This window comes from Parasteatoda tepidariorum, chromosome 4, assembly GCF_043381705.1.
Source record: "Parasteatoda tepidariorum isolate YZ-2023 chromosome 4, CAS_Ptep_4.0, whole genome shotgun sequence".
Lineage (NCBI taxonomy): Eukaryota > Metazoa > Arthropoda > Arachnida > Araneae > Theridiidae > Parasteatoda > Parasteatoda tepidariorum.
This window is the reverse complement of record NC_092207.1, coordinates 22,528,998-22,553,722: the sequence shown is the minus strand read 5'-3', so window position 1 is coordinate 22,553,722 and position 24,725 is coordinate 22,528,998. Positions and strand designations below refer to the sequence as shown.

Sequence of the window (24,725 nt, the reverse complement as noted above, 5' to 3'; positions counted from 1 at the left end):
TTTGAATTTATTTCAACGGATTTACTTTAATTGATATTATTCACAGTGAAAAAACACGTGTTAGTTTGAAATTGAAATTATAATAAATTTATTATTCCACACTGAATTTTTTTCTATTTTAATTATGATGAGCATTATAAAAATTTTAAAATTAAACCAGCATTGATGAAAAAAAACTATTCAAGCATTTTCAGTTTATTGGCTATTTAACTGAAACCATAAACACAGTTTTCAAATATTTCATAAAAATTAATTTAGAAGTTGCTAAAATTTATGATGATACTTAATTAAATTAATTTTTAACAGTCAGATCTATAAATGTTACAAATGAATTTTTTTCAGGAACTCGTGATCCTATTTCAGTAAGATCATTGGAAGTTAATTTCTGGTCTGAAAGAAAACTAGAAGCACTGCAGAAATGAAAAAAAGATGCAGAAATTAAGAAAAAAATGCGTCTGTAAAATGAACTTGGAAAAAAATCATTGCAAAATGTGGCACGAAGCATACTAATTAATTCCACTTAATATTAAGAAAACAAAAACTGGAAAAGAAAAACGCTTGTTTAAATCGAAGTTGAGAAAAAGTTTAGTATAACAATTAATTTAGTTCATTTTTCTCGAAAAATGCGTTTCCTAAGTTGCAAACTTCGTAAAATACTGTGCTATAGATTTCACAAAATAAGCTAGATGGTTTTTCATAATTTATATAATAGGAAAAAAAATCATACACGCAGTGCACCACCAACACTATTTTTTTTACGCACGCTTACTCAAAAACACTTTAATTGATATTATCCCACTATTATACTGCATTAAATTATGCTTTTTTGATCTAGATCTTTTTTTCTTACAAAATATTAATTTATAAAAAAAGCATAAAAAAGGGCGTCCAAGGGGAAATAATGAAATACTATGTCTCACTCTAGGTAACTGTTTTCATTATCAAAAAATTTTAAGCAATGAATAAAAAAAGAAGAAAGATTTCATTTAAATTCTAAATTCAAAAAATTCGAAATAGTATATTAAGAGTTTCTTTTCAATTATCAAAGTATTTTAAAATCAAAGTATCTCAAATTATTTTGATGGTGCTTTAAAACTGAGAATAAACTAAATCAACTAAAATGCCCCAAACATTTTCAAGAGCCTTAAGAATACCCCTGAAAACAGAGTGGAATTTTAGTGCCTGCGTATTAACATATGCTCAATTATATGAACGCTGTTTGATTATGAAGAAGGTAATTAATGTTTTTAGAGCTTTTTTGCTTAATTTTATTCTATAATACTCAGTATTAATTTTAAAGTTACACTGAAACAAAAAATATGGTCAAAACTACCAGAATATGGTAAAATTTATAGTGTTTTGGATCTGTGGCAGCATCAAAAAGCTCGGTAATTTTTACCGAAGCACTTTGGTATTGATTTTAGTAAAACAATAATATGTGATAAAATTTGGTAATTGTGGTAAAATTCAATAATTTTATCATAATACCTTAGAACGTGGAATACCTTAGAACGTAAAACCCATGTATACGGTTAAATTTACGTTTCTTTCATGTATTTTTTACTAAATGTTTAAGAACTACAATTTTGAAAACCAGAATTTTCGGTAAACCACTATCATATAAACAGAAAAATTATCAATAAATTGTTTAAATATCGTATATTTTGACTTTATTAACTAGAATTATGTTGTTGTTGTTTTTTTTTTTACCAGGAATGCAATTACCATACATTATGGCAATTTTACCCGAATTTTTTTCTCCATGCAGGTTCAAGTTTTTCAAAGTTCAAGTTAAGCTAAATTTAAAATTAAAAATTCATTTACTAAGTTAAATAAAAGGAATTGCAGTGAATAAAATGAAGCAGAAATTCGATACTTAAAGGAAACTGCGTTAGTGTATAGTTAACATGTAGGTAAACATAGAAGAAATAGAATATCTCTTCCTGTCCCTTGAAGTAAATGAAAAAAGTTGAGTGATTCATATCGATCATTTAATTAACGTTGCGTTTTTATTCATAAAATGTGTGATTTAATCTGGAAGTGATAATTATCTACTTAATAGTGGAGAATTATTACTTCTTTCGGTTCTTAAATAAAAATTAATGATTTCATTTTATTCGCATAACTGATCTAAAAAAGAGAAGAAAAGAAACCACAATGAAATTATAAAATCTGGGAGTACTAATAAAGAAGTTGTGCTACAGTTTTAATAAAATCAGTCAAGCAACAAAGCAGCTTTTTCAAACTCTTAATTTCGAAGAAAATATTGTTGTAAAAAGAAAATGTTTTTATAACAACATTTTTTTTCTTTAGGAGGAAGCTGGGAAACATTTAGAAACCACGTAATTAAGGAACTAATGTTTCGTTCAATTCCGAATTACAAGTAACAAATTGAATTATGACCTAAAAAATTTTCATAGAATAGTTTCTTAAGGAGATTGAAGTAAATTATTTCAATAGTAAATAATGAAATTTATAAAAAGTTTTTTAATAATTTATTGGCATTTGACGATTTTATTTATTTGTTTATTATTTTAATTTCAATTTTCTTAGTATAATTATGTTTGTCGAGTGTTTTAACCACAGAAATAAAGAGAGCCATGCCGTAATAAATTATTATATTTCACAATAAAATCACAAATGTAAATAAAAATATATTACAAATCGTACATCAATAACGATGTAAGGTCGAATATGTCTTGAGATTCAATAAATAACACAGATAAAAACGTATTTGGCAACACGCGTGAGTAGTGCTGACGTCATTGACTTCGTACGAACAATATATTGGCGACGATGTACTTACGCGGTTGGTAGCTGTCTTTTTGAATTTATAAATTATGTTCAACAAAAAGTACAGAAACAATAATGAAACAAAATAGAATAAATTAAATCGAGTTTAAGCTCTCCATTGTACAACACTTCTCAGTTCTCTGTGACTGTTTTTGTTCATTTTCGTTTCCCGTACAGCTGTCGTACTGAGTTGTCCAATTCTTCCTGTTCACCTGATAGTAGAAGGGCATCAATGCATTTAGAGAAGTAGGAATTCTTAAAGCAGTTTGCCCTGAAAAGGAAAGAATGTATAAATAACATAAATAAACGATTGGCGAAGAAATCTTAATTTAAAGGTGGCAAGCGTCTTAACCAAGCACAGAGAAATACATTTTACAGTAGTTTTTGGCTAGAGACTGCATGAATGAGGTGCGATAATTTTGCAAGGTTTCCTTACCTTGGTAAAAAATAGATACTCATATTTCACGTTCTTTGTTTTGTTTGTTTTTGCAGAAAACGTCTCCCACATTACCTCTACGTGAATATTTTGGCAAATTGAAAAACAATTAGGGGATACGAATTTCGTCAAATTCTTGCAAAAGTATATACGAATAACATAAATAAACCATTGGAGAAAAAATTTTAATTTAAATGTAACAAGCGTCTTAACCATGCACAAAGATAAAATAAAAAAAAAATGTTAAAATGTTCTTAGCTAAAGACTGCATAATTGAAGTACCATTATTTATCAAGGCTTATCTAGTAAGTAAAAAATGGATACACAAAATTAAATATTTTTTTGTTTTCATTTTTGCCGAAGCCGTTTCCTGAATTACCTCTGGGTGTGTTTGGATACGGTTTGTCTGGTTTGTACGGTTTGTCTGGGTGTGTTTGGATAGGTGTGTTTGAAAACAATGTTTGGATGCAAATTTCGTCAAATTCAGGCTTTCTCTTCCTTGTAAAAAATGGCTATGCAAATGTCACAGATTTTTCTCCTTTTTTCCTAAAACCTCCTCCTGCATTATCTCCGATTGAATATTTCACCAAACATAAACAATTAAGTGATGCTTAGTAGCTGATACAAATTTCGTCAAAAGAAGAAGACTTAATGCACCACTTTGGTTATCACAATTAATTTTAATATGTGACATAAAATGAAAAGCATATAAACAAACGAGGGCTAAGCAATAGCAGAGATTCGAGCTCGGAGATTCGAAACTTAATTAACAAACACGCGTATTATCGCCTGCCTATACCATCTCGGCATACGCCGCAAAAGATCTCGAAAATAGATAAGAAAAATGTTAGAGAACAGATCGCGAAGCTGTGGTAGATGAAACAAAGCTACCATGTTCTTCAATTAACGTTAATCTAAATTAAATTTCACGTATACTTTGTTGTAAAAGTAAAATGTTATTGTAGAGACTACAATGCGCGTACATTTTGCAGTAATATATTTCATAGATGTAATAAAAAAGTGATTTTGTCAAATTTTTGAGAGTTCGTGCTTTTACAAGAATCACAGGATTTTGAGACGAAGTAAGAGTAAAAAATAACGGAATTCAGTTTAGCTGAATCTCCAAAAGTGAGAGTTTTAATTCCGAAGTGTAGAAAATACAGCAATCCTTTCCAACGGTAAGGATTGCTGTATTCCAATTAAATGATTAAATTCTGAGGATTCAGAGACACATAGAATTTCAAATCAAGTAATCATAATTATAATTATATTATCATAATTATATTATCATAATTATATTTATAATTAATTACATCAATAATTATTCATTATTAACACAAGTATCCCCTGAAGTATATAGGCAACTTAAAACCTAACGTTTTATAAAAACATCATGATATTAAGGTATTTTTTAATTTTATCAAATTATTATATTTTCACTTGGTTTACTTATGTTACGAATACTATATTTCATAATAATACTTAATATGTTATGAACGTTATAGTACGTTACAGTTGCTCAGAGGTTAATATTTGTACGAATACTTAAAACAAATACTTAATATGTTGTAACTTATACACTTAACGAAAAAACATTGTTACTTAAATGCTTAAAACTATATTTTATTGACTGAATCTGAAAATTTTCAGCAGAATTTTTTTCATAGAATCCTTCACATTCTAATTAACTATAATTAGCTTGTCTTAAATACTTTTTCTTATTTTTTATTCAAAAAGATTTCTAAAATGTCTTATAAGGATTACCATGGTGTCTTTTAGAATGCAAACACCTGAGATTAAAAGAAGGGAAATGCAAAGTTTTCGGAGAAATGATTACTTAATCAATTACGTGTTATTAGCGTCTTAAGTCAAGATAATAATTCGATGCTTGGCAAAATAGTTCAGTAATTGAGTTTCAAGTTTATTAACTATGGGAATTATTTCGAGTCCTTAAAAAGGAGAGAATTCAGTATTTTCTGACTCCCATATGATTCTCAGTGTTCAGTAAAAAAAACTAGAATATTGATTAAAATTTTTTTTAAATTTATTCATGTGTTTTTGAAATTATTCCTAGGAAAACATTTTAAAATGCTGCTTTTATCTGAGAAAACAAAGAGTTTAAATAAAAAACAAAGAAAAGCGCATTTTTAAATATAAATGCAAATTAATTATTTCAACTTAGTCGTCATTCATAGCTCATGCATGATATGCTGTGTGTTTCGCTGCAAGCATTCTTAATATACATTTTTAGACTACTTGTGAAAAATGAACTAAAAAAGTAGATGCATAAAGTGACACAAATTGATATTTAACCCCTTAACGCACAGATTTTTTGAAAAAAACCGACCAAAAAAAATCAATTATTTTTTTAATGTAAAAAAATTGATTCCGCTCTTGGTTCAACTTTTCTTTTTGGTGGACAGTTTTGATACACTGCGCTTTTGTTCCATGGAAAAAGGCTATATTTTATTCCTGAATAAATAAGTATTATAGCTTACAATCCTATGTAAATGATAAATATCAATAAAACGATTTTTTTCTGAGCTTTCACATTGTTATTTTCAATTCTCGATTATATTCAAGTGAGAAAAATTATAGCAGAATAAAATACAACGTCGCTTGAATTATTTAGAGTGTGCACAGTTTGGCCTGTTTAGCACTCTCGAATTAACTCGAGTACACAAGTTAAGGGGTTAAGCTAAGAAAAAACAAAAACGATATTGCATCACTATTGAAGAAAGTGATACTAAAAGCAATCAAAAATATTTGATGGCAAGAGGTATCAGAGAGATACTTGAAGGGTGACTCTTAGAAAGAAACATCTCCAAATTTCACCAAGCAATAAGTGTTTTTAATAATTTCTTTCCTGACTAATGGCTCGTTAGATTTTAATAGTGTTTTTGTTTCTTCCTCACTTAAATCTACATTTGTGACCTCTAATGTCAAAACAATCATTTATATTAATACCATTTTTAGAGTTAATATTTCTCGGCTTAACCCATTAATAGCCAATATATAGTCTTTCATATTATTGTATGTATTAGTATTAAATGTATTAGTATTAAATGTCAAGAAATACACTAAAAACACCCTGCCTGAAAACTGTTTAACTTAAAAGAACCGAAATATTTAAAGTTTAAGGGCATTATTCTATTATCAATCGAACACTTGATATTTGCCGTTAAAAATATCAAACTATAAGTATTTATATTTGGATAATCTAAATGTTTTACAACATCGATTACAATTAAAAATGTATGATTTGTAGTTTTCTATAAATATGTAGAGCTGAAGATAAAAAATTTTTTGAATTCAATTTGAGTTGAATACACATCTGTTTCAGTCAAACATTTGCTTTGCATTAAATCGAACTTGAGTTTCAGATATTTAAGCGATATTTGTGAGTTAATTTTGCTCAAACATTCTTTGGTGAATGACAACATACCAGTTCGTAGAGACTGTTAAAAGTGGAAAACAATTATTTATTATTTAATTGTATGTGAGCTATAAGCTAAAATTTGTATTGCGATATTTTAAAAAGAAAACGATGTGGATTTCAGGTTGCTATGACGATATGATGGAATAACTTGTGTAAATAAAGGTGTTATGTTTTTTTTTTTTTTTGAGAAATGGAGTGCCCGGAATTTTTATTTTAATTACGTAGAAAACGACAGAATATTAAACTTTTTGAGTGAGTCTCGTAACAGAGACAGACGTCGCTCTCGCTTCGACTTAACGTTCTGTAGGATATTTAATTTTTACTTGCGATTATGTCTAAGAATTTTTTAAATGAAGAAGAATAAAAAGATCATCTTATTAGAAGTGGTATTTCTGAAGAAGTTGCTGTTTTACTATTTGGTAATTAAATATATTTTGTTGTTCTTATTTTTACTACTAATATACTTGCACTTATTCTATGACGCAATAATTAGATCAGCTAGTCTACTTCCAAAACAATTTTATACCTAACAAGACTAAGACGGATTTTTAACATAAAGTTTAGATTTATTTTATTATTTATTTTATAAAATTTTGCTTTGTTTATTTCATTGATTTTCTTATTTTTTTTTATTTCTATTTTATTTTATATTTATTTCATTAATTTTTATTTTTATTTAGTTTTATTTTATTAGTTTTCATTTATTTTTATTATATTAATTAATTTTCTCATTTATTTATTTTTCATTCCCTCCGAAATAAAAGAAATCAAATTTGCAAAAAACATGTTTCTATTCTTGAACAGGAGAGGAAGAACAAGCCACGCATCGATTTAAAAACACAGAACTATGCAATGAGGGGGGAAATTTTAAGTTAACGCTCAGTAAGTAATAGTTCACTTACCTGCACATGCTGTGAATATCGGGATCCCTGAATAGTTCGTAACACTCTTCACAGATGGCATCCAAGCGGGCAAATTTCGAACGATCAAACATTCCCATGCAGCCCAGTTGCACGAAGCTCCTCTTCTGGAGAACATGTGCCGATTCATTTAAAGATATGGTGATCGCAAATAAACACAGAAGAATTCTAAGAAGAGCCATCTGTCAGGAAAAAAAACAAAACTCAATAATCAAAACTAAATTATATAGGAGACAACTAAAAGGAAGCCAACCATTATTAAAAGTAAATATAGTAGCACCCATCTGATTCGATGCCATACATCAACAATGACGAAACAGATTTCCAATCGCAATTATGGACATTGCAAAAGAAAATGGTACTTAGAAAAGTTCCACACCCATCACATGCAAATTAATAAATATTTTATTTTAAATATGCTTCTACATCTAAAATATTTTCGTTATTAATGAAAATGGTTTCATTCCTTTTTATAAACATTCTTAAGCTGCGTAAGATCGAGCATCGAGAGATTTACTTTCACATAGCAACGTTCACGTTCATATTTTCTAAAGTTAATCTAGAAAAATGTGAGAAATCTGTGTCGTGGGTATGCGCAGCTTCTTCACGCAGTACAGAATACATACATAGAACTTACAAACAAACAGAAGCTGGTACGGGAATATGCCAAATCTCTGAATTATCCGGCACATGACGTAGATTCGAACTAGGGCCTTAACGATTTGTACTGCAGCATTTTCAACTTCATGTTTTTTCACGGCGTCTTCCAGTTTTATAACTATCAAATGAGAGATTTTTCTACTATTCTTATTATAAAGTAATATTAATATTAATGGCATTTTTCAAAATTCTGATTGCATCATTTAATTAAATAAAATCATGAATGAAGTAAAATAATATAATGGAAATTGTATTATTTGTTGTTGTTGTTGCACATCCTCAAGATCAGCAATCCTGAATCAGCTCCATGATTTTTTGAACCCTGAAAAAGTTTAATAACATCACAGGATTGTCCGACTTATTTTGTCTGGTAAGCCCTTAGCTAGGGGACGCCTGTTCATTGTAGCACATGATTTGTATATGTGTAGTGAAATATTATGGCGATTTCTAGGAATGTGACTTCGATTATAAAAAAATATGTTTTGAATAAATATTTTATTTACCCATAAACCTGTCAAAACATAAAGTCTATTACAATAGCCATCACTGTATTTCTCATTTGTCAGAATTTAAACTTATACTTTTAGATCAAGCTTTTCGAAAGCTACACTGATAAATTATGTAAAATTAAAACATCTCCATTTTCGTAAAATCATTTTTATCCCTTAAACTCGCATTACATTACGCATAAAGCTGAAACACTTGTCTCAAAATTGGGTTAATTTTTAGTTTTCGGTTATCAATAAGTATAATCAGGATAATTTGAAAATGTTTTGAGCATGTTTGAGTGAAATGTCTCTCCGTTTAAGAATTGCATTTTAATTTAATTTATGCAAAAGTGTAAACTTGTGTAAATTCTCTATGTCAGTTAAATATCCTTAAAATGCCTCACGGATTTGGATTTTTGATTGTCGAATTATAGAAGTTAGTTGCAATCTCAAAAAATATGACCCCACTAGTTTAATCAGGAGAGCGGTCCCTCAATGAATTGTGCACCATGTCTCTGAAACTGCTTCCGATAGTCAAGCAATTTATAAACCTCGTTTATTCAAAAATATTTCTTCATGAAAATAGTTTTTACAGTTATTTTTTTCTTTGTTTTAATAATGGCTAAAAAAAACTGAACAAGATATACAAATTTTCACATCATTTTTGAAAAAGTAAATTTAAATGACAAAATCTAAAATTTTAGCGAAATCGGATAAATTATTCTTTAGAAATGAAAATTTAATTTTTGAACTTCTCTTTTTCAGAAATGAAAATTTAATTCTTAAATTTCCGTTCTTTTAAAAATGAGAATTTAATTTTTAAATTTTTGTTCTTTGGAAATAAAAATTTAAAATTTAATTTATTGAATTTTCAATAAATCCTTAAAAAATCTTTTTATTCAGAGAACGTGTGCTTGTCCTTCTTATTTCGTAATTTAAAATATCGCCTCCACACACTAATTTGCATATTTAAGGATAGCATCTCGAACTATTAAGATAACATCTTAGAACATGAAAATCATCCAATCACTAAGATCAAAAGTTATTAAGGTGTTCCACTTTTTTTAAACATATATTTGTACTGTACACTAATTTTAGTTAAAGGGTATACTCAATTATTTATTGCATCTTCATTTCTAAAAACAATTGTTTTTCACTTTAAATCCTTATTTCATAAATAAAATACAGAAAAAAAAATAAAGCCATTATTTGAAATAGAAATTGAAATAAAATGATTTAATTCTGTTGTCGGTAAATATAATAAATTTATTTAACTCTAACGTTTTCATTGCTGATAGGATCAAATTTTTGATTATTTAAATGAAACTAAAAGCCTCAACAGACGCAGAAAGAAAATTAAATAGAAAGGGATATCTTTAAGTATCGAGGGAGATATTTTAAAGGCAAAGCATCGTTAAGAGTTTTGACTTTCAAAAGCAGTAACCATAATGCGATTATTTAAAATGATTGTTAAATGATCCTCGAAAGTTTTGATTGCTTTAAATGACGCATACAAACACAGTTTATAAATGAATTTGTAAATAAAAAAAGTGTGAAAAATTCATTTTTAGTGTGAAACGAAATCGCTCCTTTTAAAATTTTTATTTTTTATGCCATTTCGCAAAACAAATCATTATTCCAATCAAAAACATTTACTTATATGCAAGGTGTTCCAAGAGGACCGCACTTTATCTTTTTTAAAATTGTGGTGAAAAAATTCTCGCTTACTAAACAGAACACAGCTAACGTTTTTTCAAATTTTTTTCCGTTTTTATCTAATCAGTTTTGAAAATTGTTCTCAATTTTTGGGTCATAGGATAGCGAAAACGGTGGATCATTAGCCTTTCTACTGTGTTGGATAAGTACTACGTAAATATTCTAAAGCAGAAATAGCATATATATATATATATATATATAGTGAAACCTCCTGTTATGGACACTCCTGCAAAACGGACGCCTCTCAATACGGACATATTTTTAATTCCCCGGGAATCTTCTATGAATAAACCATNTCCTTTGTTTCATCTTCATTTTGAACTCATTCATCTTTATTCATATATATATATATATATATATATATTCACTTTTTTCGGAGAAAACTTTTACGAAAACTTATTGTCAATTTGTAGTCCTAAAAATAAGCTTAAATGCCTAATTAGGTGCCTTAAAAATGATTAAAAGTATTACATTTTAAAACCTTTGCTTAATCCTTTCTGTTATTTGAAAGTTAAAAATTGCTCCTTTTTCTGTTTTTTGATATTAGATTATTTTGATAATTGCTCAGCTGTATTTTTTATAGTGATCTTTCGTTCAAAAATTCATAATAATAATTGCCTAAACTTAACTTTTTACTTAATGTCCAGATCGAGCTTTGCTTTCTTTATCCCACTTATTTTTCTACATTTTATTTCTGAAAACGTTAATCACAGATCAATGTAAAATGACTAAATGTAGAACTATTTAATAAGATTATCTACGTAAACTAATTATTATTTTGCATTTCACCTTAATATTTAACTATGATCAATTAAATGTTTTCAATATATTTAATAAAGAATAATTTTTGTACCTAAAAACAAAATAATTGAATCAAAGAATCTTTACTTCTTCTGATTTCAACAGCATTTTAAACATTGAAAATTATTTTATGGAGCTTATTTACGACTTGTTTTAGTTCAAAACTTCACTTTTCCATCGTATTTTCTATTCAAATATTTGTTTATCCAGCGCTGCAAAGCATAAATCAGATTTTAACACATTAGCAATTTTAATGACGATGAAATAGGAAGCGAACCTTCTCTAGCTGTTTAAAGAGTTTTATAATCCTAAATATATTTTCCTTTGTACCAATAGAAGTTATCTCTTACCTTATTATGCGCATAAATGTTGTTTTTCATAGTTTATAGCTGTATAAAATGTGTATTGTGTTGCTTAGCAATATATATTTTGTTGATTAAAGTTTTCAAAATTATTTTAGTATAGATTATATATATACAGTCGGATTTCTATTTAACAAACTTCCATTTTGCGAATTTCTCTATTTTGCGATTTTTTTTCGAGGAACCAAGAACATTTTCGAAATTTCTTCGAAAAATAACTTCCAAATAACGAAGTGAATTTTCCATTTAACGAACTTTTCTTTGAGACCTACTTTCCCTATTTCCCAAGTTCTAACTTGTTAGCACATTTTATGGGGGAAATTACCTTGAATTGATTTTCGAAGCCACTTTTAGAGAAAACAGTAAAATCCCTTTCACTTTTTGTTTGCATTTCAAACGAAAAACTGAGACAAAATTGACGGATTTTATCAGTAGCAATTAAACTTAATAAAGCATGTGCTAATGTATGTTTAAAATTGCTTTTATAATAAATGCAGCTATAATTTTATTCATAAATTTAGCCTTTTTTCGTTGAAAATGCATGTAGCATGATAGTGTAACACTGGATAATGTTTCGCTCTTGTTTTCCATGCAGATTTTCTTATGGTTAAGATTTATAAAATAAATAGTAGATACTCGTTTACACGATAAAAGTGCATCAATTGCTATTTTAATTATGTCTAGTGTTTATGAATTCAAAATCTGTTTTGTGTTGTTTAAGTATTTCAAAAGATGATTTTCTATTTAACGAATTTTCCATATAACGAACTTATTATCGGGATTTAGCGACTTCGTTAAATAGAAGTCTGACTGATATTTTAAAAACCCAAACAAAGAGTTATCACTTAGACTGCTTTTTTAAATAGTTTTTAAAACTTATTAGAATTATTACAATGCAACACCGTATCCGTTCCAAAATAAAATACCTATACAGTTGTATCTGTTAAGTTACCCGGCTTAAATGTAATATCAGGATAATCTGAAACATTTCTTTTCCTTTTTTTCTTTTTTCGTAAAAACGAAAAATGTATGTGATTTCTCACTTTATCGACGCATTCACTGATTTAACTGCTTTACGATAATACACCTCACAGTGGTCGAAAGGTAGAAGAAAATCTTTAACTGCTACAGAGCAAAACTACGAAAGCATTTTCGAGCAAAACTACGAAAATTTCGCCCTACTCTATCGGCAGAAAAGAAACTCTTGGCATATTATGCGTCTAAAACTACTTATAATTTGTGTCAGCATCCGTCGAAATTTTGAAATTCATTAATGAAATCTTTACTTCTTGCGTTTTTCGTCGTATATATCTAGATTTAACTACACGAATCGAGTTTTGTCCCCCCGCCCCGCCATTTTTAAAATTCGTTTAGACATAGATAATTTTGTGCAAAAATACATTTGTATAGTATAATTGAGATTTCAATTATTTTTAAAATTAATCTAATAATACATAGCCAGAGGAAAGGTCAACAAATAACAAGAAAACAAGGAGCGGTATGATAAGTGCTAATTCAGCAAAATGATATATTTATAAGGCTAAAGGAAAGACAGGATTTGTAGTAGCGTCTCATTAGCTCGCCAAAAATAGTCATTAAACTACTGCTATTAGTAATTTTAACAGAATTACATAGCGATTGTGTTAAATCTTGTCTATTACGCACTGAGGATCAAAGCACAGTCAAAACTGCTAGAATATGGAAACACTTACCGTGGTTCTTATTCTGGAACACCAAAGAATTCTGTAATTTTTACCGAAGAGCTTTGGTAATGATTTTGGAAAAATTAAGGATAAAATATTGCTTTATTATATGTTATAAAGTTTGATAAATGTGGTAAAAATTGATAATTTTATCAAAATATCTTAGAGCATGGCATAAAATTAATTTATTCGATTAAATTTACTTATCAGTTTTGTATTTTCTATTAATTTTGTTACAGGTTTGTATTTTTTTTATTAAGAACTATAATTTTGAAAACAAGAATTTACGGTAAACCGTTATCGTATGAATGGAAAAATTACGAAATGAATGCTTTAAGTACCATATATTTTGGTTTTTATTGCCAGAATTATGTTGTTGTTTTTTTCAGAAATAACATCACTATACAATATAGTAATTTTACCAAATTTTTTCTCCAAGTACAACTAGGTATAAATTTTTTCTCCCTGTGTTCTCTAAAATTATCTCCAAAGCTATTTAAAAGAATGAAAAATAAATGCTCATTTTCTCGAGAAATGTCTAAAACTTTTATTTCAAAAGTCAAATAGTCCTTTAAAACGTTGAATAAAAATGTTTACTTCTACGTCTTGACACTGCAACCATTTGAAACACATATTAGATGGTGAAGTACTTTTAGTGAGTGAAAATTGCAATTGTAGTTGGTTGTAAAATATTTGGAAACAGTATATCGTATGTGTTTTCAGCATACTCTGAAAAAAAAAAATACAAACACACTTCCGGAATGTTCTTGGTAAATAAATAAAATAGAGATTTACGCTTATTTGGATAAAATTGTCAAGATTTAATGTAATATATTTAATTTCCTTTTAAAACGAAAGTTTTTTTACTCTAAAGCTCACTCATAAGTACGCTGTAGATAAAGTTCCACCCACTTCGCAGGGTTTAAAATCACTGAAATTGAGCAACGCGGAAAAAATTAGAAATATATAAAATAGAATATTAATATATATACGAATAATTAATTTATTAAATATAATATATTAATAAAAAATAGAAAGAATGCCTTTTTGTTTGTGAAAGTGCAGACTAGTGCAGGAGTCATTCGCTTAAGTATCAAACAAACATACGCAACTTAAAAATATTCTGATATAATTAGACATATCATCTAGAAAAATTAATGCCCAAGATTTTTCTTCAGAGAAAGCTTTATTATATTCTTATAAATGATATCTTGTTTAAACAGCAATGTAAGATGCGTAAATAGGTAGGAAAATAATTTCTTTTCTGTACACAAGACACTTGTAACTTTTGAATTATTAGTCTGATCATCTAAGGATTGGTCTTATTCAATTCAGTGTGAAACAAATACACGGGTCATACTGCCTCATTTTCTTTTTTAATAAAAAAATCAAATTTCCTCTCAAATCACTTCTTCTTCTTAAAAAAAAGGGGGAGGTGTACGAAGGGGTATAATTTATAATAGCATATGACATAACAAAGCTTTCTGCCAAAAAATTATTTTAGGTACTAATTTTTTCCAAAGAAACGTTATTCTGTTTTATATGATTACTGAACTAATATAAGTAAGTTGCTTTACTGCAGAAAATGTATATAGGTTTTATATAGCAGAAAATGCATAAAAGTGCGTTTTAATACTTAATGATTTTTTTATGCTTATTCACAGAACCAAACTGATGTATTTTTGTCTTGAAGGCAATAGTAACTCAAATGAACTTTAAAAGCAATAGGAACTTTTTGAAAGCAAAAAGTAACTTCTTATGTTGAATTGATGAAAGTCAAATTGCCAAATTTCGAGCCAAATACTCTAAAAGAAATTTCTTTAGTTAACCACTTAACATGAGAAGAGGAAGACCTAAATTTTGATAAACAGGTGCAGCGGAGGAGGAGGACTGTTTTACCGTCAAGGCTAAAAATTAGAGTGGTTGGACTTCAGGAGGCTCTGGCCCGCCTTTGGTTATCATACCATGCTTGAGAATGATGATGAAAATCCAAATTGCTATTATTAAATATTCTCTATATATTTTACAAAAGCCGTGGTGGCTCAGGGGATAGAGAGAGTTCACCTCCCAATGAGATGACACAGGTTCAAATCCCAGTTGTGACTGGTTGATGCGAATTCTGCCCCCGGTTCGCAACAATAGCAGTGCTGACGTAAAATGTCCTCAGTGATAGACTGATCATGGGTTAGAATTCCCTTGCCATCGGACTAACCATGAAGTTTCGTGATTTTCCTCACCATGTAACGCAGTTGTGGGTTACTTCCATCAAAAAGTCCTCCACGAAGGCTAGTTTAACCCAATGCTTGATCCATGAGTTTTCTTGTCTTCTGGGTTGGATTTAAAATTAAGAGACAAGAAAGTTGAATATTGATATGCGTAAACTCAGAGTCGCGTGGGCTGTTCAGCTTCGGTTTTAAAATATAACATATATTTTACAAGACTTAGAAATAAGTATAATTTTAAATTGTGTATCATACAGTTATCTCATCATTCGGAGAAAATCAACTATGTAAGTAACTATTTTATAATTTCGTTTTTTAATAAATAAAAAAAATGGTTTTAAAATTTATTTTTGGATTGATGCACTTTTTTTTCTATTTAAGTGGAAAGAAATATTAATTATTTTATCCCAAAAAAAGAAACTCATGAACGAAAGTTCGATTTTTTTTCTTTTCCTCTCAAAATAATGGTACAAAATGTAACAAATGATAAAATACACACGTTTGCCTGAAACGACATAATCAACATTGAAAAAGACGAAAGTGTTTATTAAAGAAATCGTCTCTTGAGATTTTCAAATTGATTAGTTCCTGTACCTGAAAATAAATATATGTTTTTTTTTCTTCCCACGACTCAAATGAAAACACTTTTCCAACAAATATTTCTTAAGCGTTTTCTTATTTGTTCAAACACAATTTTTTCAGATGTATCCCTAGAATATATGAAATAAGATAGATCTGAGTTAAGTATTTTAAGTGATTTTGAATTTCGATTGCTAGTGTTAAATAAATGTTTTGAGATAGCAAAAGAACACAAGTTATGCCTTAAAATCTAACATAAATATCTTCTATTTCTTTTTAGTATTGAAAATAAAAATTTATAAAAGTTTAAATTTGACGAATAGATCAGAAAAGAATCATCGAGTTTTCAGTAGATGAGTAATAAAAATTCCTTGCATAATTATTTCTACGAAATTAATAAAAACACCTAATTAATGAAAAAAAATTATTTCTTTCAACTAATCCATGAGCTTATTTCGATTTCTAGCATTCGAAAAAGATATTTATCAAGTTAAGAATACTCTGAAGAATTAGATATTTTCAATTCGAGAAGAAATGAAGTGATTATAATTAACCATGTGATTTAAATAAATTAATTGCGTACGTGTAAGCGACGCCATGCATGTGTGTCTAACCTGATCGGCTTGTTGAATTAACAAATGCCACGATTTACCTTCTGTGACATCAGTTGCAAACATCCGATTATAGTTTTTCAACATCGAAATCAGTTTTTTAATGTAAGTATAAAGTCATGAAGAGTCGTTTGCTGAAATTTTTTTTTTCTTCCTTGGTTTAAACTACGGGCCATTTTTTTATTCCATTGGAATAGAATGAAGCACCCTAAAACAATTTTTGTGGTAAAAAAACTTTTCTAATATAATTTTTACAAATATTGTTTTAAATTTTGTAGTAACACGCGCGAATAATAACTATCCTTAAAATGAAGATTCGACAATCACCACTGCACTTAGTTGAGTTGAAAAATTAGCATTATTAGCATTAAAAAATTACCGTTTTGGACAACCTATAATTAAGTGAAAGTTTACAATAGTATAATAAACTGAAAAATGCTCTCATATGATTAGCTACATATAAAAGATATCTAAACGCATTAGATACTTTCGTTGTTTGTATAGTACAATTAATAAATAGTAAATATTACAAATATTCATTTTCATGTTAGAAATGTATAAAACAGATTAATTAATCTCCATATTACTTTAAATATTAGTAAATTTTAATAAAAAAAACTAAATATTCTAGATACATGTATTATAAATATTATATTATAAATATTATATTATCAAAACTAATATTATAAATTGATATTTAGCTATTGAATTCTTCGAAGGCCAAGTCAAACCCAAAGAATTTTAAGGAAATTGAAATTCCCGTATTGACCTTCGAAGGATGCTTAAACTTCGAGTACTGTGAAACTATGTATCTCAACAAATATAACAGACAACGGCATGACATTTGAGATATGAATAAAGCAAATAATTACCATAGCATCGCTTCAAGTGCTTTTTAACGTAAATTACTAGAGTATGAATTTTGAACTATTAAACTATGTCAGGGAAGTTTTACAATTTTAACTGTTTTTTTTTTCTTTTTTTTTTGTTAAATGAGAATGTGTAGTGGAAATAATACAAAGATGCATAATTTTCAATTATTTCAAAAATTGGACGCAACAGATTTTTTTAACGTTTAGTTTATCGATAAATTGCGTACTTTTTTAATTGATTAAAAAAATTAATTTAAAAATGTTGCCTTTAAGCCCTTAAATGGTACAATACCAATTTTCGCGAGAAACTTCTTATGCTTATTAATTAGTTTACTGCACAAAAAATAAAAAACAAGTACGTGTATTTCAAAACAATAATAAATAAATATGATCTTTTAATGATGTGTTAATAAGAATGGTAAACTTTAAAAATAAACAACAGCTTAAAAATCCCAAAGGAATGCATGCTTAAAAATATCAAAAATCTGCCCTGATCCTCTTACTCCTAAATAATAATAATGATAAGGGAATCAAATGATCGACACTACTCCAGAGAAATCGAAGTGCAAAAAAAAAAATGGGTTGTAATAAAGCAGTCCATCGACTTGTTAGGGTCTGCTCGATCGTGTTCGCGCCCAATCATTCAATATTGTTGGGGTACGCTTCAGTCTGTTGATGATTCATTTCATTACAAGAATTTCGTAGGGGTCGGCAACAAAAGGGGGGTCTTATAGTACTCTGGTAGTACGCTTATTTCTATTCACCCACTGAGTTGCAGCCAGTTAAGTTCTTCGACCTCTTCTGGAATTTTCTCTCGCAGTCAATTTTTCTTTTAAATTCCGCTGTTCCTAAAGTGATTCTGTTTTTCCTGATTTAGCTTGCAAATAACCAAAGCAATAACAATATATAGAGCACATAAAGATTACGGTAAACTTATATTGCAATTTAACTAAACATAAATTTTGAGAGCTTAAAATGATTGTTTAAATATTTTGATATCTATTCAACGATGTTTAAAATAAATTAGCTATCTTGACCGTAGGCTCGTGATAATAAGCTAGAAATCTCTCCTCCCGCTAAATATTGATAGAACAGTAATCAGAATTTGTGTATCTAAATAGATTACGTATTTAGATTGTTCGCAAATCTATTTAAAAAAATTAAAGTTCGGTTGCAAATCGGTTGATATTGTAACTGTAATATATTTACCTTTTTTTAAACTATTGTACTATCTAAATTGAGCTTTTAACTTTTTTACCACCATTACAAATTCTTTTCAAATTGTATTTTTTTTTTAAAAAAAATACACAGAAGAAATGAACACTTTATAAATATTAATAAAACTCGAAACATTTTCCAGCCATCTGAAATATTTCATTGAAGGCTTAAATCTAATTTAAATAATTGCTACATGAAGAATGTTTTTACAAAATGTTTAACATCCAGAACAAAAATTTTTAATTATAATTAAGCAATGAACTTTAATTTATAATTATTATTTTTTTTTTGTAAATTAATAATATTTTTAGTATTTTGAATTCATAAAAAGTAAAAGTTAAATATTCGGTATTATAAGTTAAAAATCCAACTATAAAAGAACTATAATGTTAATCAGAATTTATCCAATACAATGAAGATCATCGCCGATTTTCCAGTTTACGTTTATTCCCAAACTAGTTTTCCTTTCGTATAGTCAATACATTCTTATGCAAAATATTACACTGGGGTAAAAATTATTGTTTATTCAGTTAAAACTATTGAAAATTCGAGAAACATTTCCTTTTGTATAATTTAAATAGTTATGTGAAATAGTTTCAAATCCACTTGAAAGATAGGAATGATTTAATAGTTATACATTGTTTCGTTGCTGCTCAGATTTATTACCACATCACGAAAAATTTCATTTACGTTACAGGAAAAAAAAAAAATATTCTCTTTCTCCCCCTCAAAAAAAATTTAAGAAATGTAGTATAATTTCTATGTATTCCAAAAAAAATTGAAGAAACGTAGTATAATTTCTAAGTATTCCAAAAAAATGGAAGAAACGTAGTATAATTTCTATGTATTTCAAAAAAAATTGATGAAACGTAGTATAATTTCTATGTATTCCAGAAAAATTGAAGAAAAGTAGTATAATTTCCATGTATTCCAAAAAAATTGAAGAAACGTAGTATAATTTCTATGTATTCCAAAAAAATTGAAGAGACGTAGTATAGATTCTATGTATTCAAAAAAAAAATTATGATGTAATATTGACAATGTAACATTTTAATATTACATGAATTCTTTTAATACGGTATTATTTGATTAAAAACTTCCTTCGCTTCAAAAATATACAAAGTGGAAATAACAGTCGAAATGTTTTAAGCGATCAAAAATTGTCCCCCATTTTCAAGACTTGCCAAGCGTTAATGAGACGAATCAAATTATTTAATTTTTGGTAAGTTTTATTTCAAACTATTTTATAGTATTTAATGGTGGTTGAAACTGTAATCTTTGCAAAGCCTTAAATAACATTCGTTACAAATAATTTTAATGAACACTAAGAAACTTTTTACTGCGTTTAATACTGTGTAAAACTAGTAGGAGTAACGCAGTTGAATTGCAATCATCGCAGATGATCGAAATTGTTGAAAGAGTTCTGATAAGATGTCCTTTCATTACTTTAACTGTGAGCTTTATTGAGTAGACTTTTGTAGTGATTTTTCAATTGTTGTATTGTCGTTTTTCTCTAGAATATTGGTTTTCATCTTCAATAGATAGATAGCGGCAAAATATTATTCGTACCATAGCACTTGAAACGATTTTGCTATGTTTTTGAAACATTATTAACAATGCAAATGAATAGGTGGATATAGAAAAGTGGACATTTATAGGTTTAATGGATTTAAATAACAACGTTTTTCGGATTTATTAAAATACCATTGCACATCGCAAATGATTCTAAGGTCTTAAGTTTCGCATTAGTTCTTGTTTCCGCGATAGTTTATACTGTATGGGTGCCTTTCAAGCCCATGAGTTAACAGAAACCTGTTCACCGAAGCTAAATTAGATAAAAATTACTTTCCAAAGATGAAAAAGTTAAATTATAGTTTAACAACTATACTTAGCCATATTTAAATGCAATTAAAATGAGTCTTACAAGTCTAATGCTGATAAAACTAATCTGACGCACATTCTATTATTCTAATATATGCTATAAAATCAATCTAATATAATTCTTCTTTAATAAATTAAAAGGTATTCACTCAACTTTTTTAAAAGACTTCGTATCGGTCTGAAGAAATACACATTTTTAGGACTTCAAAAAGCTCTAAATCCAATATTCTAATGAATTATATTGAAATCAATATTGACCTAAACTATCATTTGATGCAGGTGAAGAAAAAAGTTTTCTTATTTCTACAAAAATGTTTCTTTGAAGATGAATTTTTCTACACATGACGGGAGAATTATTGTTATTTATATTATCTGTAATGTACTGTGAATCAATCTTTTTCTTTCAGCACTTAAAAACGTTCAAAATAGATCATTCTCGCTCTAAATACCATTAAAACAATAGAAAAAGAAACTAGGTAAGTCAAAGTAAAAATATGTCCAATAGAGATTATATATGTTATATCAGCTGCAGACAACTTCTTTTCCATACAAAAATTTAAAAAACTTTTTTTTTAGAATGGCAGATGAATAACCCGAAAAAAATTTATTTAACTTTAAATTAATGAAATGAAGTATCTCTTTAAAACTATATAGATTTACGTAAAATTAAGAATAGAAAAATACTGCTTCCTTTTATCAAAAATCTCACCAAATTAAAATAACTAGAAAGTGAAAGAATTCAATTTTATAAACAACTAGTAAAAAAGAAAATTGAACTTACCAATTATCAATTGACCGATAATGGTTATCTTTTAGACGAAGGGGGTTGTTCTCGAAGTTTTTGGTAAAGTTCGGACTGGATTTTGACGGTCTAACACACCCCTCTTTATAAGCAATCATTTCCCTGGCTTACGCGCGCGTATTGAGATGAAGCCATCCCATTGGCCGATCGAGACGAGCCCCCTCATGACGTGAAATCGCGTGTTTTATAATGATTGCGTCATCATTTACCCCCCTCTTAACAATATAATTTTTTATATGACTGAAGGGAGGTTTTTGCGTGTTTCTCAGAAAAGCTCGTATTAAGTCTAATATGAAGGGAAAAAGCGGTAATTAGCTTGGCTCGAGAATTGCTTTGAGGTCACAGTTCTGACTCAATATATGACTAACTCTTGATTTTACAGTTTAGTGTTTTGATCGCTGTTAATGAAAAATATTGTATAATATTCAACATAATAATAAAGAAGAACCCAAAAGTTTTTAAAAAAAAGGTTCAATTTGGAAAAGATGAAGGGATCTTTTTAGTTTATGCTAGCTTATGAAAGATAAAAAATTTAAAACAAAATTATATAAAGACATTTTTAAATTTAAAGACGAAAAATTTAAAAATAGAGTTTAAAAGATGTATAATTGAACGGACAAGGCTAAAGCAGCTTCATAAAAAAAAGTGAAAAAATCGGAAATCGGAGTTTTTTTTTTTTTTTCAAGGGAGAAAACATTATGTATATCTAATAAATAAACAAAAAATTCTTAAGTTAGAAAAGTACTTGATGATAGTAATAAAAGTAATAATAATAATACTGACGATTCTTGTAATAATAGAAACAGAATAGTAATAATAATTATGATGATAATGATAAAATAAATAGTAATAGTGCTGTGGTTTAATAATGAGACACGTTTTCTTCTTTATTATTGTTTCTTTGTTTGTTTTTTCATTTCAACTTATACTAAAAAAATATTTATGCGCTTAATGTTTAACTTCTTTGGCAAGCGTACAATAAACCTTTTTTTAAGACAATTAGATAGAATGCCAGCTTAAGTAATTATAAGACTAGTTGCGATTGGCAAAAGTAATAACTCAAATAATGCATCTTTCCCTCTACAATAAGAGTAATTTTAATTTGATTAAGCTTATTGCAATAAACTGTTAAAAAAGGCTATTTGCTTCATTATTTTGTGCTAATTACAAACTGCTTAAAATAAATCACTCGAATTAAGCAATGAAGAATTCGAATGAGCATAATTGTATGTAGAATCACTGCAATAAAGCTTGAAAAGTGTCAAGGAGGCTGTTCAAATTATTGCCCAGGCGTATTGCAAAAAGACAGCGATTGTTTGCAAAGACGCAGATTAATCAATTTCCCCATAACATTTATACTATTTAGGTATTTATTCTAGCAAACGGCCCCGTATCAAACATTAAATAAACAATTGTAATACAACCGACTTCAATCGATAAGCGTTTCGTTTCAAGTAATCCTAAACAAAATTTAACGTACCCCCGAAGATTCGACGCAAACAGCGAAACCCGGAAAGAAAACCGGGAATTCTGTCAAATCAATTTCCCGTCTCAGTGGGGGTGGAATAATCCAATTTGACTTTTGTATGAAAGGATTATAATTAGATCTTAATTATGAGTTTTATTATACAGCTCTGTTATCTAATGCTTCCCCGCATCATAAAAGAAATGCCTTGTCAAAGTCTGTGTCATTACCCTAATCGTATGCCATCTCTTATTTCCTGTCAATTGTATACCCCTATCTCTTACCGTCATCGATAATATTTACATATTTGTATTTTATAAAGTTTATAGTAGTACACACATCTCTAATCATAGTAACTATCAGTAATTTTTAAGTTAAAATGCTTTTTAATATTTATATTAGATAATTATCTAATGAGCTCACTAATTTGTGCTCTGTTAAACATTTTAGAACATGTTACACTAAAATATTACTCAAATTTTCTTCACTATTATCGTGTTTAGTTAAACCGTACTTCCGATACTTGATTGCATTATACTTCCATTCGATTTGAACGGAAACAGGGATCAATGTAACACTATATTAAGTAGCAACAAAATGGTTTTACCCTATTATGGTCCAGGTACTGATATATATTACGATCAAATACTGTTCAAAATGAAATGTATTTTTTTGAGAACGGAAAATTTTTTTTACCCCGTGGAATGCTATTAACGTTTTCTTTTCTTAGGACAAAAATAATTATTTTAATTTTTTTAACGCACAAATGGGAAACAAATTTCACCTTTCAAATTCAAAATGCAACGTTTACAATGTAAAGTGTAGCGGACTGATCATAAAGACACGGTTCCCAGTAGAACACCGAAGTAAAGCATAACTGGCTACGGTCAGTAAGTGGTTGGATGACCACTTTGATCAACCTGTGTAGGGACCGATGGTGCGCGGTGTCAGTTCTCGTAAAACTGTTCTACGGTAAAGTGCTCGATTTCGCGACCAGGTCGTCGGAGCAGGGAAGCCATTCCTCTGCAGAGGATCAAAATTGCGATGGCATGTCTTCGGATCATCCTCAGGGATATTTCCCTGACCGTCGCCAATAGCCCATTGTTCAGGTCTAGTGCACCGTAAATAAAGTACCGACCAACCTACAATGTTAAATAACAGTAAAAAAAATCTATATGAAATGCAGCATATAGATTTCCGGGAATCTTAGTGAAAACCTTAATATTGATTAATAGATATGCATATCTTCAATTTTCAATGCAAATCTTCAATTTTGGTTATTTTACAGGTTTTGGATTATATTAACATTACATGCATAATTTTTTTACTGTTACTTTACATTGTAATTATTAAATTTTGGAACTTGAAATCTAATGACTGTAAACTAATTATATTTTAAAAACTAAATTTTTTTAAAAGAAAAATAATAAATTTACGATTTTGAGCCATAAAAGAAATGAAACTTTTGAAAATATAAAGAAATTTTTTGTAATACACCTTATTAAATATATTTTTAAAGGTGTTAATTGATTTTTAATGTGTAAACAATGACACATAAATAATATACAATGTGCAACATCTTAATAACATTATTTAGGATTTTAAACAAGTATATTCTGTATGCAAATAATGCTTAAAAAGCTTTGTGTAAGCTTTAAATTTACGTATAAAAAATACTTCAAGTGAAATTTTTCGGCTGAGTTTGATAAATAATTTAATTTAACCCATTCATTTCATATAGTACAGTATGCCCCACC

General features: G+C 28.3%; 1 protein-coding gene across 1 annotated transcript; it reads right to left on the bottom strand.

The window, feature by feature from the left end:
- Nucleotides 1-2,601: 2,601 nt before the first annotated feature.
- LOC107456768 (ion transport peptide-like) lies at nucleotides 2,602-21,605 on the bottom strand. Its single transcript, XM_016074714.3, has 3 exons — nucleotides 21,483-21,605; nucleotides 7,571-7,770; nucleotides 2,602-3,064 (listed from the first exon to the last, which is right to left on the bottom strand). Exons 2-3 carry the CDS (start codon nucleotides 7,768-7,770, stop codon nucleotides 2,950-2,952), a joined length of 315 nt encoding a protein of 104 aa, XP_015930200.1. The 5' UTR covers nucleotides 21,483-21,605; the 3' UTR covers nucleotides 2,602-2,949.
- Between the last annotated feature and the right edge of the window lie 3,120 nt (nucleotides 21,606-24,725).